General features: G+C 39.2%; 2 protein-coding genes and 1 pseudogene across 3 annotated transcripts in view; 2 read left to right on the forward strand and 1 right to left on the reverse strand.

Annotated features, from left to right (window-relative positions):
• The window catches only part of BTAF1 (B-TFIID TATA-box binding protein associated factor 1), a 98,999-nt gene extending 83,401 nt beyond the window's left edge, over positions 1-15,598 (reverse strand). The window contains exons 1-2 of the mRNA XM_059169465.1: positions 15,278-15,598; positions 143-266 (exon numbers count right to left, since the gene is read on the reverse strand). Coding sequence (XP_059025448.1) covers positions 143-266; positions 15,278-15,291 — 138 coding nt within the window. The 5' untranslated portion in view covers positions 15,292-15,598. The remainder of the gene's footprint in view (positions 1-142; positions 267-15,277) is intronic.
• Positions 1-23,317, forward strand: part of FGFBP3 (fibroblast growth factor binding protein 3) — a 132,556-nt gene that overhangs the window by 103,759 nt on the left and 5,480 nt on the right. The window lies entirely within an intron of this gene.
• Positions 19,266-20,575, forward strand: LOC131828658 (CCHC-type zinc finger nucleic acid binding protein-like; annotated as a pseudogene).

Here is a 23,317-nt window from a genome sequence, read left to right on the forward strand (position 1 = left end):
AATCTGGAGAAATAGTAAGATAGTTAATGGAACTGGAAGACCACAAATTGCCACTAAAATAAAACAATTTCTATTGTTCTACTCCTATCCACAGACAAACTTCTACAATTGCTTTATACTAAAATTAAAAAAGAGTTCTTACTTTAGATAAAAGATTGTTTAGTTCATGGGGATGAAGCTTTACCACTTCTCCAAGTTGCTGTGCAGCAGCTTTTCTTGTAACTGGAGTAGTGCCAGTATCCAGTAAGATAAAAAGACGATCAAGCCTAAAATAACAAAAATATAATGATTATTCTGAAACATGTTTCCTCATAGGTATAAGTTTAAGTCAATAAATGTGTTGAGCGTTTATGAATGAAGAAGACCTATTCTAGGGCTATGGGAGAATTTCTATGATTAAGGAACCTGCAGTTGGGGGTAGGATAAGCAGGAAGGCAAGTACACAAATAATTAGAATACAGGGGACAGTAACATATGTGTCAGAAAAGAAGTACAAATGTGCTCTGAAGAGTGGGAACAGAGGTAATAAATACTACATAACCCCAACTGTGTAATACTGAAAAATCTTCATGAAATAAATGGTGTTAAGAGATGGACCTTAGGGACACCTGGGTGGCTCAGTTGGTTGGGCAGCTGCCTTCAGCTCAGGTCATGATCCCAGCGTCCTGGGATCAAGTCCCACATCGGGCTCCTTGCTTGGCAGGGAGCCTGCTTCCCCCTCTGCCTATGCCTGCCACTCTGTCTGCCTGTGCTCACTCTCGCTCCTCTCTCTCTGACAAATAAATAAATAAAATCTTTAAAAAAAAAAAAAAGAGATGGACCTTAATAGGTCGATCATGAATGAAGGTTTGCGTTCAAGAAAGCAATGGAACTGGAACTCTATTTTAGGAAGATTAATCTGGCAGCAGTAGGAAGCATGAAGTGTAATGGAAGAAAGCTTTAAGAGAGTCTTAGGTTAAAAGTACAGACCTGAACTACCATCTAGGGAAGAAGCATAGAAAGAAGTTGGGAGTGGGGTGCCTGGGTGGCTCAGTCAGTTAAGCAGCTGCCTTTGGCTCAGGTCATGATCTCAGGGCCCTGGGACACAGCCTGGAATCAGGCTCCCTGCTGGGGGGGGGGGTCTGCTTCTCCCTCTGCCCTCCCCCTGCTCACATGCACACTGTCTCTCTCAAATAAATAAATAAAATTTAAAAATTAAAGAAAAGAAGAGAGAGGCTGCAGACAGTAAACACACATGGTACAATAACGAAATGTCAAGAAAATTAAAGGACTCTCGAACTCTGAATCTTAGAAAATAAAGATGTCATTTTTAAAATGGGAAGAAACAGTGGAGAAAATACCATGGGAAAAGCTGGTAAGTTTACTAGCGGCAGGGACAAGATAGCTAGGAGAGACCAAAAAGGATAGCTGGAATAGAGATCTTAAGTTCAGGAAGAGTTGAGATTAAAGGTATAAAGGTATATGGGGCCATTTGTATAGAAGCAACAAATATGGCAATAAATAAGATCTCTGAGTAAAATATTTCGAAAGGCATATAGCATAATGGCATCAATTCTAGAGCTTCAACACCACAGTTCAAATTCCAATTCTGCCATTTATCCAATGAATAAAGCCACAATGCCTTATACCTGAAATAGGTAATAAGAAGTGGAATACTGTGTTACTATTATTTTGGAATACAGGAAAATCCTAAGGTTTTAGAAGGGCAAAGTCACAAGTAACTACCATCAACCATGCACATATCATAAATGTAGCTTTCCTATCATACTACTAATTAGTGAGGCAAAATGAATGCTGTAGGTAATGAGAAGAAGGCAGCTTCATACTTCATATATAGAATAAATGGGTACTTTTAAAAAGATGGAGGATGGGGTCCAGTGGGTCAGTCAGCTTAGCATCCAACTCTTAGTTTCGGCTCAGGTCATAATCTCAGGGTGGTGAGATGGAGTCTGAGTCGGGTTTCACAGTCAGTTGGGAGTCTGCTTCTCCTCTCCCTCTGCCCTTCCCCACCATTTGCACTTGTGCACTTGCACACTCTCTCTCTAAAATAAATAAATAAATTTGTAAAAACATTTTTTAAAAAGATAGAGGATGACAAGGGGCAAAGTTAAATCCTCTATGAGGGAAGATTTAGTGAATATATTTTCAAATTTTATCTAATAAGAAATAGAAAGTAAGGACTCAATGAAGCTCATATTTTACTTCTGGGATTATTTTTCTATCACAAAGAGCTAAAAAAAATTACACAACAAAGCTCTGAAAACCTTTTATAAGAAAAGATAAAGCTTTAGAGGCAGATGAAATGGACAGAATTGTTCTTCTCTTTTTTCTGATAGTATTTATCAAACTAGCCAGTCACTAACAAGCACAAAGTCATTGTAATTAATAAAAAATAGAACTAAAATACAAGAACGTTCAAGAACGGCCAAAAGTATTATAAAAAGTTTTTAACTGCTTCCGAACAAAACACTAAGAGGTAAGGTTCAAATTTATAGTTAAGGGTATGTAGGAAGGACAAATTTTAAGAAAAATATGTGAGGTAATAAAAAAGCCAGTGGCATAAACCGGAGTAATATAACAGTTCCTGCTTCCAATATACTGAATGGCACACAGAGTGATTATAAAGAAATTAATTTTTGTAAGACATACAAAAATTAATTTACTTTATATATACAGACACATCCCACTTGCTAACACAATATTTCTCCTTATTAATTCAAGGCCATCTAAATACTTGCCTTTACCCATTCATTCATCAGGTTTTGCTACAGGATGTGGTGAACAGTGACTCAGAGACAGTAAGAAAAGGGAGAAAAAATTTTTTTGACAACTGGTGTTATTTAAAAGTTCTAAGACTAAGTCCCTTCCCCATAAAATGATTTCCCTTACCCACCCCATATATAACTCTCAGAATTCCCCTTAAATTATTTTCATCTTTAAATCAAGTTATGATGTTGGTACGCCTAGGTGGCTCAGTGGGTTAAGCCTCTGCCTTCAGCTCAGGTCATGATCTCAGGGTCCTGGGACTGAGGCCTGCATCAGGCTCTCTGCTCAGCAGGGAGCCTGCTTCTCCCTCTCTCTCTCTCTCTCTGCCTACTTGTGATCTCTCTCTGTGTCAAATAAATAAAATCTTTTAAAAAAAATCAACTTGTGATGTTAAAGTTCTTGAGGATCATCTCTGAACCTCCACAACAAACATCTGCACATTGCTGTGGCTGTATGATATTGTCCATGAAATTTGCAGAAAGAAATTTCAGATAGGGACACCTGGGTGGCTCAGTATTTATGCAGCTGCCTTTGGTTCATGTCATGATCCCAGTGTCCTGGGATCAAGCCCCACATCGGGCTCCCTGCTTGGCAGGAAGCCTGCTTTCCCTCTCCTAAACCCCCTGTTCGTATTCCCCCTCTCGTTGTTTCTGTCAAATAAATAAATAAAATCTTGAAAAAAAAAAAAAAAAAGAGGGGTGTCACTGGGTGGCTCAGTGGGTTAATCCTCTATCTTCAGCTCAGGTCATGGTCTGAGTCCTGGGATTGAGCCCCATGTCAGGCTCCCTGCTTCCCCTCTTTTTGCCTGCCTCTCTGCCTACTTGTGATCTATCTGTGTCAAATATATAAATAAAATCTTAAAAAAAAAAATTTCAAAACATCTGGGATGCCTGGGTGGCTCAGTCTGTTAAGAATCTGCCTTCAGTTCACGTCATGATCCCTGGGTCCTGGGAGCAAGCCCTGCATTGGGCTCCCTGCTCAGCAGGGAGTCTGCAACACCCTCTCCCTCTGCCCCTCCCCGCTGCTTGTGCTCTCCCTAAAATAAATAAATAAAATCTTTACCAAAAAATCTTCCATATTATATGGCAGGCAAAATTATCAAAAATTAAGTTAGTTTGGGCGCCTGGGTGGCTCAGTGGGTTAAGCCACTGCCTTCGGCTCAGGTCATGATCTCAGGGTCCTGGGATCGAGTCCCACATTGGGCTCTCTGCTCGGCAGGGAGCCTGCTTCCTCCTCTCTCTCTGCCTGCCTCTCTGCCTACTTGTGATCTCTCTCTGTCAAATAAATAAATAAAATCTTTAAAAAAAAATTAAGTTAGTTTTATTACAAAGAACAGGTTAGTCTTAGATCAAGTTTATGCTACTGTAAGTGGACTTGCTGCATGTATTCTTTATAACAATATCAGGCTCAGGGCACCTGGGTGGCTCAATCACTTAAGCATCTGCCTTCATCTCAGGTCATGGTCCCAGGATCCTGGGATTGAGCCCCGTGTCAGACTCCCTAGCTCAAGAGGGAGCCTGCTTCTCCCTCTCCCTCTGCCTGTGCTCTCTCTGTCAAAAAAAAAAAAAAAAAAAAAAAAAAAAAACACCGTATCAGGCTCTTGGGGCACCAGGGTGGTGATCTGATTTCGGCTCAGGTCATGATCTCCAGGTTGTGAGATCTAGCCCCGTCTCTGGCTAGAGAGACATCTCTGGAGAGAGAAATTCTCTCTCCCTCTCCCACTCCCGACCCCTCTCTCTCTCCCACTCTTTAAAAAAAAAAAAAAAAAAATCACAATACTGGCCTCTCATATATGGACACAGTTTACATAGATTTAGGACTTTCCTCCAGAAAACTGGGGCAAAATGGAAAACTACACTAGAAGTTAGGAGACTTTTAGAGGTCCTACTTCTGTCACATGTTGGAGGACTTAAGAAAGTTACCTTCGCTTAACCTCTTACTTTGGAGGGTAAAACTAGATAATTTAAGTGTATTTTACACTTTTGCATCATTGTGAGGGTTTTTTTTTTTCACTTTTTTTTCTTATGTAACATAACATCTGTCGTATCTTCGACTTATTTGATGCCAAGTTCCTTAGACTTCACCTCTAGAAAGATTTCAAGTACTACATAATTCTTTTTCCATTACAGAGACTCTGTTTTGTTTTTTAAAGATTTTATTTATTTATTTGTGTGTGTGTGAGAGAGAGTGTGCACACAAGCAGGGGGAGCAGTAGGCAGAGGGAAAATCAGGCTCCTCTTCAAGCAAGGAGCCTGATGTGGGACTCAATCCCAGGACACTGGGATCATGACCTGAGCTGAAGGCAAATACTTAACCAACTGAGCCACCCAGGTATCCCAGATTCTTCTGCCTTTTTGATCAAAAGCAAAACTAGCTGCAAAATGAACACTGTAAGGAAGTGACTGTTTATAAATCTGTGTGTAAAAAGTTAAAAGAAAATGGACAGTTTCCAAAGTTCTCCCCAATCATATCCTCTTTACTCAAGCCCCAAATACCATTCCCTATGCCTTAAAAAGGAATGGACTACATACTTCACTGAGTGGATCTCTAGCCTTTGGAACATAAATTGCCTTAAGTTTTCCCCTCACTATCTCCAAAGATTGCTCTTTACACTCATCCTCTCTATTTCAAATGGAAAGATTATCCTCACCCCTCTTCAAGGCTTAGATATTATCCTACTGTTTCCTTGATACCATCCCCTTCTATCTTCATTCAATTATCCTTTCTTTAATGCCTTAAATCACTGCCTTATTAACCCATTCCCTTCTACCTTCAAATATGCAAAGGTCTCTGAAAAGAAAATAAACTGCTTGACCTTCATCTTCTAGCATGCTTTTTCTTTTTTATTGTCAAGCATCATGAACAAATGTTTAAAATCATTTCTTTTGGGTGCCTGGGAGGCTCAGTTGGTTAAGCCTCTGCCTTCGGCTCAGGTCATGATCTCAGGATCCTGGGATGAAGCCCCACATCAAGCTCCCTGCTCAGTGGGGAACCTGCTTCTCCCTCTCCCTCTGCCTGCCACTAACCCCTGCTTGTGCTCTCTCTTTCTCTTTCTCTCAAATAAATAAATAAAATCTGGGGAAAAAATCACTTCTTTTATTTCCTCACTACACACAATTTAATCCTTATCAGTCAAGTTTCTATTCTTCTCTTCTATTGAATGGCACACCTGATGGTCACTAATGAACTTGTAAACTCCAAATTCAATTTCTTTTGGTTAAGTCCTATTTTCTTGATTCTTCTATCACATCTGATATCAGTAAGTACCCCATTTTTTTTTAAGATTTTATTTATTTATTTGACAGAGAGAAATCACAAGTAGATGGAGAGGCAGGCAGAGAGAGAGAGGGAAGCAGGCTCTCTGCTGAGCAGAGAGCCCAATGCGGGACTCGATCCCAGGACTCTGAGATCACGACCTGAGCCGAAGGCAGCGGCTTAACCCACTGAGCCACCCAGGCGCCCCAGTAAGTACCCCATTTTAAAGATACTTTTTTACCTAAGTTTTCACATTATATTACCCTGTTCCTATCTGAATTCTCAATTCTTCCTCTGGTATCCCTAACTCTTAATATGTACATTCTCCCATAATCAATCCTTGGCTCCTCACCTCACCAGTTCCCTGAGGAAACTATAGTGTTACTTGTTTGAACTATAACACATCACAAATCATCCTCAATCTAGTCCATATGGGAGACACAGTTTCAACTGCCTGGTGAGCTTAACTCCAAGGTAACGTGATCTTATTGCCAGATTTCTTCCTAAAGCATCTTTTGATCCAATTATTACCTTACTCTAAAACTGTCAATGGCTCATCATTGCCTAACAGATAGTAATCAAAAACAAATAAGTACCTCCCCAACATGGACCTTTATGATTTTCACAATTTCTTCTATACCATTTTCCACTTGGAATGTCTTTTCATGTCTCAATTCTTCAACTAGCTCCCATCCATCAAGATTTAAAGTCCTTTACCCTCTTGAAACTATCTCAGGTTGCTGTATCATAGAGATTAATTCCTCTTCTGAAATCTACATGAATTCTCATCTTGAATAACCATTTTGGTATTTGTTATGCTCTTTGGGGGCATCTCTTACACTAATTCATCCCATGATGTCTTGTGCTCATGAGGCTTCACTTCCTCCAAAGATTCTTTGCTCAGTATTAAAACAATTCTTTAGTTAGTATTAAAGTGCAAGTTTCTTAGGGCCACGTTTATACATCATTTTTAAGTAAACAAAGTGTATGCTAAAAAAAGTGAGCTATATTAGAATATTTTTTGCTTCCTTTGAGAAACATCCTTAATTTGTAATAGCTATATTATATAAATACAAGTTGTAAAAATAACAGACTGGGGTACCTGGGTGGTTCAGTCAGTTAGGCATCCAGCTCAGGTCATGATTCCAGGATCATGAGATCAGGCTCAGCCCTGGGCTGCACACTCAGCAGGGAGTCTACTTGTGATTCTCTCTCCCACTCTGTACCCACCCCTGCTCACATGAGCTCTCTCTCTCTCTCATAAATAAATCTTTTAAAAAAAGAAAAACAAAAAACAAACAGAACTGATGCTAAGGTAATGTTTCAGTAAGTGATAAAATCAGCCCAGCAGTATTCCAGCATTCAGAACATCAAGGCAGTTATACCTGCTCCAAAAAGCAAGATGAGAAAGAGACCATGAAGTAGGCACTGTATTCCTTCAAAAATCTCCACCCTTCCTAAACTTTCCTTTAGTCTCCTGCTACCCAGCTTCATTAGAGCCACACTCCTGGCCTTTTGACTCCTCTCTAACCTAATGCTGATCCTGTCTCATAACCACGCAGTTCCTCGTCTCTCCTTTATGCAAAGCCTTTTATTCCAATGCCGTGTCATGTAACCTATGCTCCTCCAGCAGCCAACTTTCTTGGGATAACAGATTAGTCCACTCTCTCACCCAATCCAGGCCTATTTATCCTCACATCTTCCACGTTGGTGGTAACCAAACTTGCCTCCTTGAATAGAGGAATGGGGATATAAGAATACGTCTTTGGTTTTTTGAAGATCTCTCATCCTCTATCCAGAATAGCAGAATAAACACCACACAAAAGGAAGAACAAAGGGATGAGCAGACCAGGATCTGACAAGAGGGCAATCTGTCCTGTTACCCCAAGGCAGCCAGCTATGAGGCAAGCATCACGGCCAGGACACAATACCAGGAAGAGGCTGGTATGGCAACTGGTGGGGGGAAGGGCAAGGGCATGAGACAAGGTCAGAATTATGTTGGAGGGCAGGTAGGGCCCTTGGTGAAGGAGAATGTGACAGAAGCTAGGTGGTCAGAAGAGAAAGGAAGTTAAAAGAAGGGCTAACTGTGGAAACACAGTACTTACCACAATACTTCTTTTTGGCTAAAACTTCTCTTGCAGAACAGCTAGTAGGAAAAAAATGCCATTCTTCATTCTTTGAAGGATAGATAGATGGAGGAGAAAGAGGGAATAGATGTCAAGCTGTATGAAAGGTACCAAAGACTGGAAGAATAATTTAAATAGAATAGAAGGCAATTATATTTGACAATATCTACTGGTTGTGAATTTACTGATAAGAAATCTGGCCCATTTTCAATCTGGATTTTAATTCAGAGAGAATTATACAAGATGATTCATATTTTGTTTACCAAACTATGACTTCAGGCAATTGCTCTAAAGACTGACTAGAAAAAGGAAAGAGAACATGAAAGTTTGCAGAGATTATGCTGGCAGCTGCAATCTAACCCCTCTTCTCTTCAGCTATTTGCATTATGATAATTCATGAACTAAACATATAAAAAGATACAAAAATAAATCATAGGCATTTTGAACTATGTCCTAGGTTACTACTTCATCATTAATAAACAAGTACATGCTGAATTTCCATTCCTAAGCCATTTGAAAATTAAAAAAAAAAAAAAAAAAAAAGTATAGGGGTGCCTGGCTGGCTCAGTCACTAGAACAAGCAACTCATGATCTCAGCATCATGAGTTTAAGCCCACATTGGGGAGCAGAGATTTAAAAAAAAAAAAAAAAAAAAAAAAACACTTTAAAAAAAGATACTTTTTTTTAAAAAGTACAAATATAGGGGTACCTGGGTGGCTCAGTGGGTTAAGCCGCTGCCTTCGGCTCAGGTCATGATCTCAGGGTCCTGGGATCGAGTCCCGCATCGGGCTCTCTGCTCAGCAGGGAGCCTGTTTCCTCCTCTCCCTCTCTCTGCCTGCCTGTCTGCCTGCTTGTGATCTCTGTCTGTCAAATAAATAAATAAAATCTTTAAAAAAAAAAAAAAGTACAAATATAACTTCTTCGATCTACTTCCGACCTCCGTATTCTTAGAATAAATTTAAACTTAATCTCTTCGAAAAACAGTATAAGGTCAACTAGAACACTTCACAAGGAAAGCTATGTAACCTTAACTAAGAATTATCAGTCAAGTTTGTCCATTTTGTAATGCTTTTTTTTTTTACATTTAACAAAAGTACAGTAAAATTTAAAACAGAAACTATTTGAATATTTTTACTTTTCTGTGTGACTTAGGGAATAAGAAAAGAGAGTAAATATCTAATATAAACACTGTAGTAAGTTTCACATATTATCATTAAGTAAGAAAGTTATGGTCAAAATAAACAACTTCAAAGAAATTCTCTAAACTGATGTTTTTAAATGTATACCTTCTAATTTACATTGTGGGTAATTTGAAACTATGCTAATGTTATATTCTTTCAACAAGGAACAGTAAGACACCACACAGTACACTGAGAATCAGTATGAAGATGTGAAACCACATGAAAGCCAGGTGCAAAGCCAGGTGCATGCCAGAATAAACTGTATTCCCTTACTTCCACACTAGAACATTAATTCCTTAAAACAGGGACTCTAGGGGCACCTGGGTGGCTCAGTCGGTTAAGTGTCTGCCTACAGCTGAGGTCATGATCCCAGGACCTTGGTATCAATCCCAGCACTGGGCTCCCTGGTCAGCAGGAAGTCTGCTTCTCCCTCCCCCCATCACGCTTGCACTCACACTCTCTGAAACAAATAAAATCTTTAATTTTTTTTTTTAATGGGGACTCTGTCTTTGTTCTCTGCTGTATCTCTAGTACCTAGAACATAGAAAGCATTCTATAACTAGTCATTAAATCAATGCTGAAATAGTACAACTGAACAGTTATTTCCTTTAGGACATTTTTTTTCTAACCTCTACTCTTTTTTTTTTTTTTTTTAAAGATTTTATTTATTTATTTGACAGAGGGAGATCACAAGTAGGCAGAGAGGCAGGCAGAGAGAGAGAGAGGAGGAAACAGGCTCCCTGCCGAGCAGAGAGCCCGATGCGGGACTCGATCCCAGGACCCCGAGACCATGACCTGAGCGGAAGGCAGCGGCTTAACCCACTGAGCCACCCAGGCGCCCTCTAACCTCTACTCTTGATCCACCCATCAAGCTACAGCCTTTTGCATGACTTTAAAGATAAAATCTAGGTTCTTCAAAAGAAATATGTGTTATTTTAAAAGTTCATACAAAACTGTGCACTTTAAAATGGTTAAAATGGTGAATTTTATGTTATGTGTATTTTAGCATAATTTAAAAACCAAACAACAAAATGCTTTATGTAAGTACCCTGAGGAATAAAGCAAAGAAATAGGGAAGCATTTGCCATACAGACTGAAATGTAAAAGCTTCCACATACCTCTTCTACCTTTCCTGGCTTTTAATTATGAAATATTTGACATATTAATATTTGTAACAGTTCTATCAATCCTATAATTGATTGAAATTAGCAATAACGGAGGAAGAGGCCTAACAAACACAAGAAACCTGAGCTGTTCTAAAGATCAGCAAGATCATTTTATCCTTTCTCCATCAGCAGGAAGGATCCACTGGAACCTCCCCCTCAAGAAACTTCCTTGTGTTTGGTAGAACAGGGCTATTGAAACAATGTTTCTCTATAGTATCAGCAATACAGAGAGAATTAACAAAACTGAGCAAAGTTCTGATCAAATGTAGCAATTTGTTTCTTCCATAAGAGGGTGTGCTCCCTTTTTTCCAGAAACCTTTGTGAACATTGCATTATTTTCAAATGCAAAAATGTCACAGACCTGAGAAAGTTTCTAATAATGCAGTCAAATCATAACTACTGTCTAGACATTTTAGACATGGCCTCTATAGCTTAGATCACTGAAGAAGAATATTTTTAAATTTGTATGATCAAAGGAAAACTATGTTCCTATTAGCTAATCAATATACAAAAGTCACCTCAACCAGTTATGGCATAATCTGGTAAAGGTATGAAAAACAATCTTAAACACACACACACAAACAAATGTGTAGTAAGTCATGGTACTCAACACTGTCACAAATTCACCATTGTCTGTAATAAACATATCTTAACAGTTCCTCTAAGGCTGTGTTTACTGTTGATGGCCCAACCCCAACTGTAGAAAGGCTCACAAATCAAGACAGCATTATTCAAAGATTTAACAGTGGGGCACCTGGGTGGCTCAGTTGATTAAGCATCTGCCTTCAGTTCAGGTCATGATCCCAGGGTCCTAGGATCAAGCCTCACCTCAGGCTCTCTGGTCAGTGGGAACCTGCTTCTCCCTTTCTCTGCCATTCCCCCTGCTTGTGCTTTCTCTCTTAATCTTTGACAAATAAAATCTTAAAAAAGAAAAGAAAAAGCTAACGATGCTATATGTTCGCTAACAATTGTAAAAAAATAAATTTTAAAAGATATTTACAATTACTATTTCAATTATTTGCAAGCAACACTGAAAACCGTTAGTATATATAATTTGTCTTTTTGCTGAAGTTGGTTTTGTGGGAGTAAGTAGCTAGTAAATGAACTAAGCTGACCTTCCAACATTCATATCTCAAGGGCAACATTGTTCTCTACTCCTACATTTGTATATTTGTCTCTTATTAAGGGTCTAAGGGCGTCATACATTTTTCAGTCGTACTTCACTGCATTTTTCAGAACTTCAAATGCTATAACTATATTTGCAATTTTAAAGAGTTTCAAAGTTTATTTGTTTGCAAGATTTAACTCTCCCAAAAATCAAGAGTTGACCGTGTATTTGATAATTTTGCCACATTCTTACAATTCAAAGTATGATAAAACTAGACCGTTATAAAAACTATAAGCAGGGTCTAAAAAATTTGAACACACAGAGTGCAAAGTTGTATTATATCTAATTTGGATTATAAAAGGCCACACTATCACAGAATTCAATATGCTATAGACTTTTTAAAAATAGTTCTGATAAAATTTTGTTTTTTAAAATTATAATCCTGGCTAATATTCAAAGGTATAGCGAAAGTTTGTCTTCCTAAGGAAAAACTATAGCTGAACTATTAAGGACTCACAGAAAAAACCCTGGGAATATTCTACTACATTCATAAACTATGGTAAAATTATGACAGCTACTAAAACAAGAAACAAAATCACTCATTCGCTTAAAAAGGAGTGTAGAGCACCTACTAGGACCCAAGCACTCTCCTGGGAAGAGAAAGATCAGACATACTCCCTTCTCTCCAGAGTGTACCTAAATCCAAGCAGGGAGAACAATTATGCAATTATGAAATATATAATGACTGAGAGAAGTACATATTGGTGCAAGTAACTCAGATGAGGTAAAACCAGAGAAAGCTTCCCAAAGTGACATATAAACTTATACTCCAAAACTAAGGTTACCCAGACTTGGGGTGAGTGGTGGGAGGGCAAAAAAGGAATGTTCCAGACGTAAAGAATGGAAGGTGAGAACAGATTCAAAATGAAAGGGAGAAAGATGGAGAGAACCTGACACAAGGTGAAGCAGAAACCAGATCACAAAGAACCTAGTAAGATAAGTCTGTTACAGAATTTGGACTATATGCCAAGGCAAAAGAAAACATCTAGAGGTTTTAAGCAAAAAAAAAAAAAAGACATTAACATTTGCATATTAGCAAAATATGGCTGAAGTGAAGAAAAAATTAGAGATGGCCATGGGAGGCAGGAAGAACAAGTGGCTGCTGTTGCAGGTGTCTTGGATCAGAGATGATGGTGGCATGGAGCAAGATTGCAGTAACTGGTATGGAAAGAAAGACAAGTGGCCAGAGAAAGATTAGAAAAATAGACTAACAGGATTGGGTTTGGTAACTGGCTGGATTGGCGGGAAGAGGAGAGAGGGAAAAATTATTTATTATTCCCAGATTCCTGAACCTGGCAATTGAGGGAATGATGGTACTAACTAACCATTTCCCTTCTGTTGGAAATATTTACAAGGTCCTAAAAATATTACAGTGCAATAAAATATTTTAGATTTGATTCTGGCAAATGTAATTTTTATCTCTTGAGCTATCTTCTACCTATTCTGCATAAAATATTCAAATAAGTCTGTATTCTACAAGCATACACCAATAAGAAAGGAAATTCAGTTAGTAAAGAAACATGCTGAGTGTATGGAAAAGAGCAGCTTGAAATTAAAGTTTGCTGTTCGAAGTGAATCTTCTAATAAAAAATTTTAAAAAAAGAGCTAGGGCGTGTGGGTGGCTCAGTCGTTAAGCAGCTGCCTTTAGCTCAGGTCATGATCTCTGGGTCTTGGGATTGACCCCTACATCAAGCTGCCTACTCAGCGGGAAGCCTGCTTCTTCCTCTCCCACTCTCCCTGCTTGTGTTCCCTCTCTTGGGTTGTGTCTCTGTCAAATAACTAAGTAAATCTTTAAAAAAAAAAAAAAGAAAGAAAGAAAGAAAGAAAAAGAAAAAAAGGCAAGAACTGACCGTATCCCCCAAAACACAGGTGTCTCAAAAGTGTCTTTCTTGGACCCTGATATTACTAAATTATACACAGGAGTAGCTTTTACCTAAAACCATGACACATTTTGTTTTGTTTTTTTTAGGATTTAACAGAATTTTGGCAAAAAAATCTACATAAAAAAGAGCACTACCCTTTGAAATCCAGTGTCAAGAACAAAAGGCAGTAGCTTTCAAAACCCACAAATTCATTGAGAAATTTACATGCCTTAAACTTCTGTAAATAGATTAGCAAAGGCCAAGCAGATTAGTTTCTCTTTAAATACTTTCATTTTGTCTCTATAAAGCTATATCCAATACTGTGAAAACAGTCTGCTCTAAGAGGAATTTCAAGAGCTAATCTTGATTTTTAATATTTTTATTAAGTAAACTCTCCACCCAACATGGGGCTTGAACTGCCACCCCTAGATCAAGAGCCACATGCTCCACCAAGTGGAGTCCCAGGAGCTACTCATTCTCTTAAACACTGTATCCTAATAAACAAATCTCATATTAAGTTGCTGTATCAATGTATTTATAACCTATATATATTTATATAGAAGGTAACAAATTAGAGAAGATACACTTTTCAGTATTTACAAAAAGTTAAACCACCACTTTATTCTCTCAAGGTAATTTTATATATCACAAAATAAGACTTTCCTCACAATGACTGGATTCAATTAATGTATGAAATAAAAATTAGATGCTCTCTCCTACAGGTATCTAGCAACCCCCTTAAACCAACTCCCATGGACTTCTCCCGGAACATGCTATTTCATCAGTTATCTAGTGAGTCTGTGAGGAATGGGCTATCCTTTTGGCTTGCAAAACAGCTTGCTAGAGCACCTACTGTGTCAAGAGAATGAATTTCAACTTATTGTGAAAAATGAATGAAAACTATTTATTTTCTTAACTGTCATTGCTTCCTTTAGTCTATTTGACAGAAAAACCCAGTTCTCATGAAAACTTAACCTCATCAACTCTAGCGAACTTGGTGATTCCTGACTGGTAACATCAGAAGGACCATCCCCTACTGACATTTACAAAATCAATCAAAACAAAAAGTTTTCCCACGATTCTGGTCATATTGGAGGAAAGGACTTTCCTCCCATAGCTATACGTCTTATTGGCTTTTCTACAGTTTTCCCAGACGTTTCTCTTGATCGGCAACATTTTAAAATAACAAGATTTATGATCTCTTTCACGCCTTAGTTAGGAAAGACGTTGCTAATACAATAACTTGCCAAAAATTACAATGCTGACGACTGAATGTTTACTGCTAAACAAAAGAATTCTACTCTAAGAAAGAAGTCCTCAGGAAAGAACATATCCTTAAAGCCATAAATAATTTCTAATATAATTAGAAGTTCACTTGGATAATAGTAATTCAAATCTCCCAGACCTCGACAGTTACTACCAAGTTTTCCCATGAAATGGAGGTTAGGGATCAGCCTTAGAAGCACTATGAGAGGTAACAGGCTCTAGAACTGAAAGGGGGAAGAGAAACCAGAGAAGCGAAGCATGGTGAGGAAAGAGAAAAACTAGTTCTAACGTGGCACAGAGCACAAGAAAAAGACGTTTCTGAAGCCCAAACCCTCAGAGACCGAGAAACGAACTCCGAAGTCTGTGGAAGAAGGCGCCCAAGCCCAGTGACAATGGGAACCGCTCCTTTCTGGGAGTGAGGGCACCGAGAGGAGACCATGCCTCGCCTGGGCTACCTTCCTGTCTTCTCTTAATGAACGAGACCCACCTGGAGACCGCCATGGCCGGGCGCCGGCGGTTCGGATCTCGCCGCGAGCTACGCGCCGCACCGCTGAGGCGCTAGTTTCCAGAGAGCAGAGCGACGAAGGCCCAGGCCCCGGTCAGAGGAGAGGGCAGGTGCGGCGCGGGGAGTCCCGCCGTGAGCCCTTGAACATCTGCCCCGCCGCCTGCCCGAATTCGTCCCCGCCGCGGCCGGGGAGCAAGGGTCTGAGGCGGCGGCGGAGGCGGCAGTCCTCCGACCCGCACGACTTCAAACCGGGGGCCCCCAGCCCCGCTCTTTGCTGACGCAGGCGTCGGCACGCTGGACTGAGCGTCAGCGCGCCGGAAGTGACGTCAGCTCCTCGCCACGGCCTCCTCTGTGCGAGTGAGGGGAAGGCGTGAGGGTAGTTTCTGTTAGGCTGCGTGCACCCGAAAGAAAAAGTTTGTGGCTATCTGTCGTTAACGAGACAGGAAGGACAAATAAGGGTACCCTTATTTCCCAGAGAAGAAAAGAAAGGCGATTTAGCCAAGACTCTAGAAATTCGAAAAACTTGGTATCTAATTCCTTACTGCCCTGGTCCTTATCCAACCAGACTGCTAGAGAAAACACGATCCCGAAGACCTTAGGTGCTCTATTCGAGGGGGGCGATGCCAGTGGGAGGGGTGAAAGCAGGGAAGATCTGCTGGGGCACTTAGGACACGGCTCCAATGTTAGCCATATTCGCCAGAAGTTCTGCATTGCTATCGTAGGGAAGGTCTTCTGCCAGCGATTTTGCCAAACCCAGTTTGTTTTCTCAGCTGTCTACGTTATAGATAAAAAACGATGATTTTCTCAGTCCCGTGTAAAAATTCCCAGCCCACCCCGACTTTTTTTTTTTTTTTTTTTTTTTGGTGGCTTATCTGGCTATTGAGTTGTTTAACTCATTAGTCTTTTAAACATTCTTCTGTCACTTAGTGCAAGTCCTTACCATCTTAAACTTGATTTTTATGATAGTAGCTAAGGTATTGTTTCTCTAGCTTTTAAAGTCAAGTCCATCTTGAGGCCGCTAACAGATCCGTATTCAAAAAAAAAAAAGGAAAAAGAAAAACCTGCTTTGGGGGTGCCTGATTAAGCGGCTGCCTTCTGCTGGGTTCATGACCCCAGCGTCCTGGGAATGAGCCCCACCTCGGGCTTCTGTTTAGCTGAGAGCCTGCTCCTCTCCCTGTCTGCCGCTCTCCCTGCTTGTGCTCTCTAACAAACAAATAAATAAAATCTTTAAAACACACACACAAAACCACTGCTTTTATCATGTCACTCTGCGTATAAAATTTGCCCACTGGCTTCTCATTACCTGAAGAATCTATGTCTCAACACCTGAGTCTGCTTTTCATCTATAAAATGAAGCTAGTGAGAAGTACTATAGAAGGTTATGGGAATAAAATGATGTCATGTATCTAGGAAAGCTTACAAGAGCTTTGTAAACCATAAAATAGTTTATAAATGTAAGGGAAAAGAAACAAACAAGTTCCTGCTATATGGTAAGCATTTGGCATGATTTATCTCCTATAATTTCTAGGCCGACCGGTAAAGTAAGTTTTAACCTTCAATTTATTTTTTTTTTTTTGAGATTTTTATATTTAAGTAATCTCTACACCCACCATGGGGCTCAAACTCACAACCCCAAGATCAAGAGCCACATGCCCTACTAACAGAGCAATCCAAGCACCCTATTAATCTTTAATTTAGAGGTAAGGAAACTAAGCTCAGAAAGTTTAATTTGCCCACGATCCAAGTTAGTAATACTTACTGTTGTTCATTCATTCAGTAAATATATATGGCACCCGCTCTGTGTCTAACACTTCACTAGGCACTGTTTGTACTGTTAGACAAAATCCAATTAAGCTGATGTTCAAGTATCTTCACATTTCACAGTCATCTCACACCCACCTTCTCAATATATTTCCCACCAATGAAACAAAAAAGCAGGTACTACTTAACTGATTGTGTACTACATTCATTTATTCAACCAAAATTAATACCTACCATTTGCCGAACTCTACTAGAGATTGGAACTTAAGGGTACTCATTTGGTTGAACTTACATCCTAATGGAAGGAAAAAGAGTAAACAGGTAAACAAGAAAATGTCATGTTTATATTTCATGTAAAGCAGAATGATGGGATAAATAGGATGATTAGAGACTCTAGACTGGGTAATTAGGGAAAAACCAAGGAGGCATTTAACCTCAGGCCTGAAAAACAGTGGGGAGCCAGCTGTGTGAAGATCTGGGGAGAATTCCAGGTAGAGGAAGTGTAAAAGCCTAAGGGAACTCTGCTGTGTGGAGAGATGAACTAGAAGATAGAGGCCATTGTAAGGAATTTGGATTTTACTTAGATGCAGTAGGAAGTCATAGGAGAGCTTTAACATGTGAATAAAATAATCTGATCAGAAATCTTTCTCTTTAATATTCAGAGGTAAGTAGATATATAGTTCAAAATAATATTTAGAAGACAGGAAATGGCTAGTATCATAGGTTTGCAAGGGTAATGTAATAATCAAATATATTGATGTCAGTCCATCTTGTTTTTAAATCCTTTCTCACCACATTTAACACAGCTGTTAAGGGAGTTTTACCCTTCTAAGCTTCAGTTCCTTCATCTGTGAAATGGGAATAATAATAGCACCTCCTGGAGCACCTGGGTGGCTCTGTGGGTTAAGCCTCTGCCTTTGGCTTGGGTCATGATCTCAAGGTCCTGGGATGGAGTACCGAATCAGGCTCTCTGCTTGGTGGGGAGCCTGCTTCCCCTCTCTCTCTCTGCCTGCTTGTGATTCTCTCTCTTTCTCTCTCTCTCTGTCAAATAAATAAATAAAATCTTAAAAAATAAAATAATAGGACCTCCTATTGTGGTAGTGAGTATTAAATGAGATAATGAATTAAAGGCATTTAACCAAGGGGCGCCTGGGTGGCTCAGTGGGTTGGGCCGCTGCCTTCGGTCATGATCTCAGCGTCCTGGGATCGAGCCCCGCATCGGGCTCTCTGCTCAGCGGGGAGCCTGCTTCCTCCTCTCTCTCTGCCTGCCTCTACCTGCCTGTAATCTCTGTCTGTCAAATAAATAAATAAAATCTTAAAAAAAAAAAAAGGCATTTAACCAAGTGACTGTCACAATAAGCATGCAAAAATACTATTAACTACATTGATTTTTCTTTTGGTTAACTATATGATCTTGAGTGAGTGACTTAACTTCTGTGTCTCATCTGTAAAATGGTTACGATCATCAGTTGGTCCACAATGCGTATTTGAAATGCCTACCAGGTGGTTTTCTGAATTAATAATTCTTTTTTTTTTAAAGATTTTATTTATTTATTCGACAGAGAGAGATCACAAGTAGGCAGAGAGGCAGGCAGAGAGAGAGGAAGGGAAGCAGGCTCTCTGCAGAGCAGAGAGCCCAACGTGGGGCTCGATCCCAGGACCCTGGGATCATGACCCAAGCCGAAGGCAGAGGCTTTAACCCACTGAGCCACCCAGGCGCCCCAATAATTCTTTTAGATTTTGATTTCAATTTTAGGTTTTGATTGGATTTAGTAATCCAGCTCATATACCTTGTATTACATCATACCCCAACAGCTTCTAGGGCAGCATCCTATAATCAAATACATTTATAGCTCCACAGCAAAAGGTATGAATAGTCAGCCATACTAAGAGGAATAAAGCAAAGACTGTAAATAGTTGCAAGCCAGTTCAGATCAGGTTTGCTGCCAAATGAATTTTTTTAAAATATGGTTTTTAGACCCTTTCCAGTTTCAGAATTGTAAATAATGGATTACGAACGTATACTCTGTAAAGTGATGGTAAGGATTAAATGAGCAAGATATGATACACTTAAAAAATACTAACTGCTAAATAAATATTAGCTATTATACTTTATCACCAGAAAAGTGGTTTCAAAAAATCAATGGCAGGCCTTCCTGGTCCTGTGTCTGAGTGTCCACCACTGCATCCCTGCTCAGATACTGAAGATTTAACTGCAGCCATGAGCAGTAATGAGTGTTTCCAGTGTGGACGATCTGACTATGAGGCCCAGGAATGCCCTACAGGTGGAGGCTGTGGTCTTGGAATAAGAAGCCATGGCAGAGGTGGAAACCTTCGTAGAGGTTTCCAGTTTGGTTCCTTATCTCTTCCAGACACCTGTTATCACTGTGGTGAGTCTGGTTATCTTGCAGATGATTGTGGTCTTCATGAGGACACCTGGCTATAATAGCAGTAGACGTGGCCACATAAACAAGGACTGCCAGGATCCTGAGAGAGAGAGCAATTCTGCTACAGCTGTAGCAGACCAGGCCATCTGGCTCATGACCGTGACCATAAGGATGAGCAGAAGCGCTATTCTTGTGGACAGTTTGGACACATTCAAAAAGACTGCCCCAAAGTGAGTGCGATAGGTGTGGTGAGACTGGTTACATAGCCATCAACTGCAGGAGAACAAGTGAAGTTGACCTTGACCACTGTGGCAAGTGAGGAGACCTTGCACGGGAATGCATGACTATAGCCACAGCTTAATTATTTTCCTTTGTTGCTTCTCCTTTTTCTGATTGAAGGTCACACTATTTTCTCTGAATCCTCTTCACTGGCCAAAGGTTGGCAGAGTCTACTCCCAGGACAGTGAGTTTTACTTGCCATGTAAAAAAAGAGAAAGGATGGGGAAAAAACCAACTTCTGCATTTAACTACCAAAAACAAAACAAACAAACAAAAAAGTTTGTTTAGTTTGCTAGAGGTGTTATGTATAATTCTTTGTTAAAGAACCCCTCTCCCCCCCACTCACTGGTGAATAGGGATTGAATGGGAAGAGTTGAGTCAGACCAGTAAGCCTGTTTTGGTTTCTTGGATATGTTCCCATGTAGGAAGGTAAACCAATTATGGAGTATCTATGAGTTTTCATAAATAACTTTAACTTTAGCATAACAATGGCCCTGGATTATCTGACCTCGGTAGTTATTAGATAATATCAAGTAACATCTGTATCAGGCCCTACATAGAATATACAGTTGAGTGGGAGTAAACAAAATAAAAAGACAAATGTGTGTGTTAATGGCTGTGTGAGAAAAATTGGGATAAAGGCTTAAACAGGAACAACTTCATCACAGTATTAGGCTGGATATACATAAGGTGATGGCAAAGGTTTAGAACACACTTTTCAAAGACTATATCTAAAACCCAGAGTAAACATTTATGCTCAGAGTTAGCATAAGTTGGAGTTATTCAGGATTTGCAGAGAAATGCATCTTCATGGAAATCAAGCTGTTATTTTTGTATACTATATCACTTAGACAACTGTGTTTCAGTTTTAAAAAGTCAGATGGAAAAAAGCAACTGAAGTCCTAGAAAATAGAAATGTAATTTTAAACTATCCAATAAAGCTGGAGAAGGAAGAGAGTTTGACTAAAGTTCTTTTTGTTTCAAATTTTCCTTAATATATATGGTGCAAAAGGCCATAATACCATTCTCCTCCCTACCTTCCCAGATATAACCTACCAAGTTTGTGTATATGCTTCCTGTCCCATGTTTTTATCATTTTGCTAATATATGTGTATCCATAAAGAACAAAAAGTTGGGGCGCCTGAGTGGCTCAGTGGGTTAAAGCCTCTGCCTTTGGCTCAGGTCAGGCTCCCAGGGTCCTGGGATCAAGCCCCACATTGAGCCCCACATCGGGCTCTCTGCTCAGTGGGGAGCCTGCTTCCCTCCCTCTCTCGCTCTCTGCCTGCCTCTCTCTGCCTACTTGTGATCTCTGTCTGTCAAATTAATAGATAAAATCTTTAAAAAAAAGAACAAAAAGTATCATTTATAAGCTCATAGTTAATTAATTAACATTATGTTTCCAAGATCTAGTCCATTATATGAAAATCCATAATTTATTCATTCTTTACTGACTGATACTTAGGTTTTTCCAATTTTACATTATTATAAATGAAGTTAAATGAGTATCCTTTTTTTTAAGATTTTATTTTTAAGCAATCTCCACACCCAATGTGGGGCTTGAACTTAACAACCCCAAGATTAAGAGTTTGCCCACTCTACAGACTGAACCCAGCCAAGTGCCCCTGCAATGAGTATGTTTGACATGAGCTTTACATATACGTGCATAAATCAATCTAAAAATACAAGTGTATTGAAAGAATAAGCCCCAAACTTACGATAAAATGCAGGTTATCCTGGCTGGGAGTGGGGCAGGAGGAAAATGGGATTTGATAGGGGTAATGAAAATGGAAAAGTTATGTGACATTTTTTCCTTAAAAAAATGTGGAACACAAATATAACAAGATTTTAATATATGTTAATTCTTAATTGTAGGAATATAATTTTTTAAAATTGTTTCTGTTATTTTCTATTTTTTACATTTATTGTAAAATATTTTTAAAAATATGAGAGTTGAAAAAAATATGCAGTGAACACCCATATGCCAATGACCTATATTCTACAATTAATATTTTACTCTATTAGCTTTAGAACATAACTACTATTTATTTCCCTCTATTCATATTGTCCAGATTTTTTATACATTTAAAAACAAGTTGCAGGGTGCCTGGGCGGCTCATTGGGTTAAGCCTCTGCCTTCAGCTCAGGTCATGATCTCAGGGTCCTTGGATGGAGCCCTGCATCAGGCTCTCCGCTCAGCGGGGAGCCTGCTTCCTCCTCCCCCTCTGCCTGCCTCTCTGCCTATTTGTGATCTGTCTCTCTCTCTCTCTGTCTGTCAAATAAATAATAAATAAAATCTTTATTTAAAAAAAAAAAAAAAAAACAAGTTGCAAGCATCAATACACTTCAGCCCTAAACACTCAACATTGATATCATTAAATTGGGTTGAATAATTATTTATTTGGCTTCTTTTTTAGGTAAAATTGACATACAATAAAATGCATAAATCTTAGGTGTAACCTAAACCTCTATCAAAATAAAATATACAGAAAATTTAGAATATAGATATATAACTTATAGACATACATAACCCCTAGAAAGTTCCTTTATATCCCTTCCTGGGTAACACAAAGCAGCACTCATCCCTCAAGGGCACCTCTATTCTAATTTTTTTCCACGGTTGATTAGTTTCATTTGCTCTAGAACTTCATATAGATTCAGTCATACAATATGGGCTCTTTTGTGCCTGGCTTCATTGGAGCAACACAGTGGTTTTGAAATTAAGTCACACTCTTGGCATGCTGCAGCAGTTCATTCCTTTTTACTGCTAAGTAAAAAACAGATTTTTATTATACTTTGTTTATCCACCCACTTGATGGATAATTAAGTTGTTTCCACTTTGGGGCTATTACAATGAATAAAGTGCTTTAAATATCCTTTTACCTGTCTGGCTGTTGTCATAAGTTTTCATTTGCATTGGGTAAATACCTAGAAGAAGGATGGTTGGATCTTAGTGTACATAACTCCGTAAGAGAATGTCAAACAGTTTCCTAAAGTGATTGCACCACTTTACGCTCCTACCAGCAGTGTGCGAGAGTTCAAGCAACCAGCTTTTTGCCTTGAGCATTGTATTAGGTACAAGAGTTCTTTTAGTTACAAAAGAACTAAAAAAGTTATCCTTGCCTAAAAAGCTTACATTATAATTTGCACAATTGGGCAAATACTGATGAAACAAGGAAAATTAGACTCTTGAACTATGCAAAGCTGATTTTACATGCAGAAAGAATTATGTAGTCTTAAGAAACCTGGGGCACCTGGGTGGCTCAGTCAGTAGAGCACGCAACTCTCGATCTCAGAGTGAGTTCAAACTCCACAATGGGTGCAGAGATAGAGAAAGAAAGAAAGGAAAGAAAGGAAGGAAGAAAGAAAGAGAAAGAAAGAAAGACCAAGAGGCAGGAGGCCTATTCACCATAGAAGTTTGTGGGTCAGGTGCTGCAGCTAACCTTCTCTAGAAGAAGGGAAGGAGGTGCAACATAGTTGTTATGGTAATATATTTCCATCCTACTATTCACAGGGCAGAACTAAGAAATTAATCACTTAAATTATCACGAAATTCACCTCATTGTAAACTATTAGGTAGCATATGGTATGAATCCAA

The sequence above is a fragment of the Mustela lutreola genome, chromosome 4 (genome assembly GCF_030435805.1).
Source record: "Mustela lutreola isolate mMusLut2 chromosome 4, mMusLut2.pri, whole genome shotgun sequence".
Lineage (NCBI taxonomy): Eukaryota > Metazoa > Chordata > Mammalia > Carnivora > Mustelidae > Mustela > Mustela lutreola.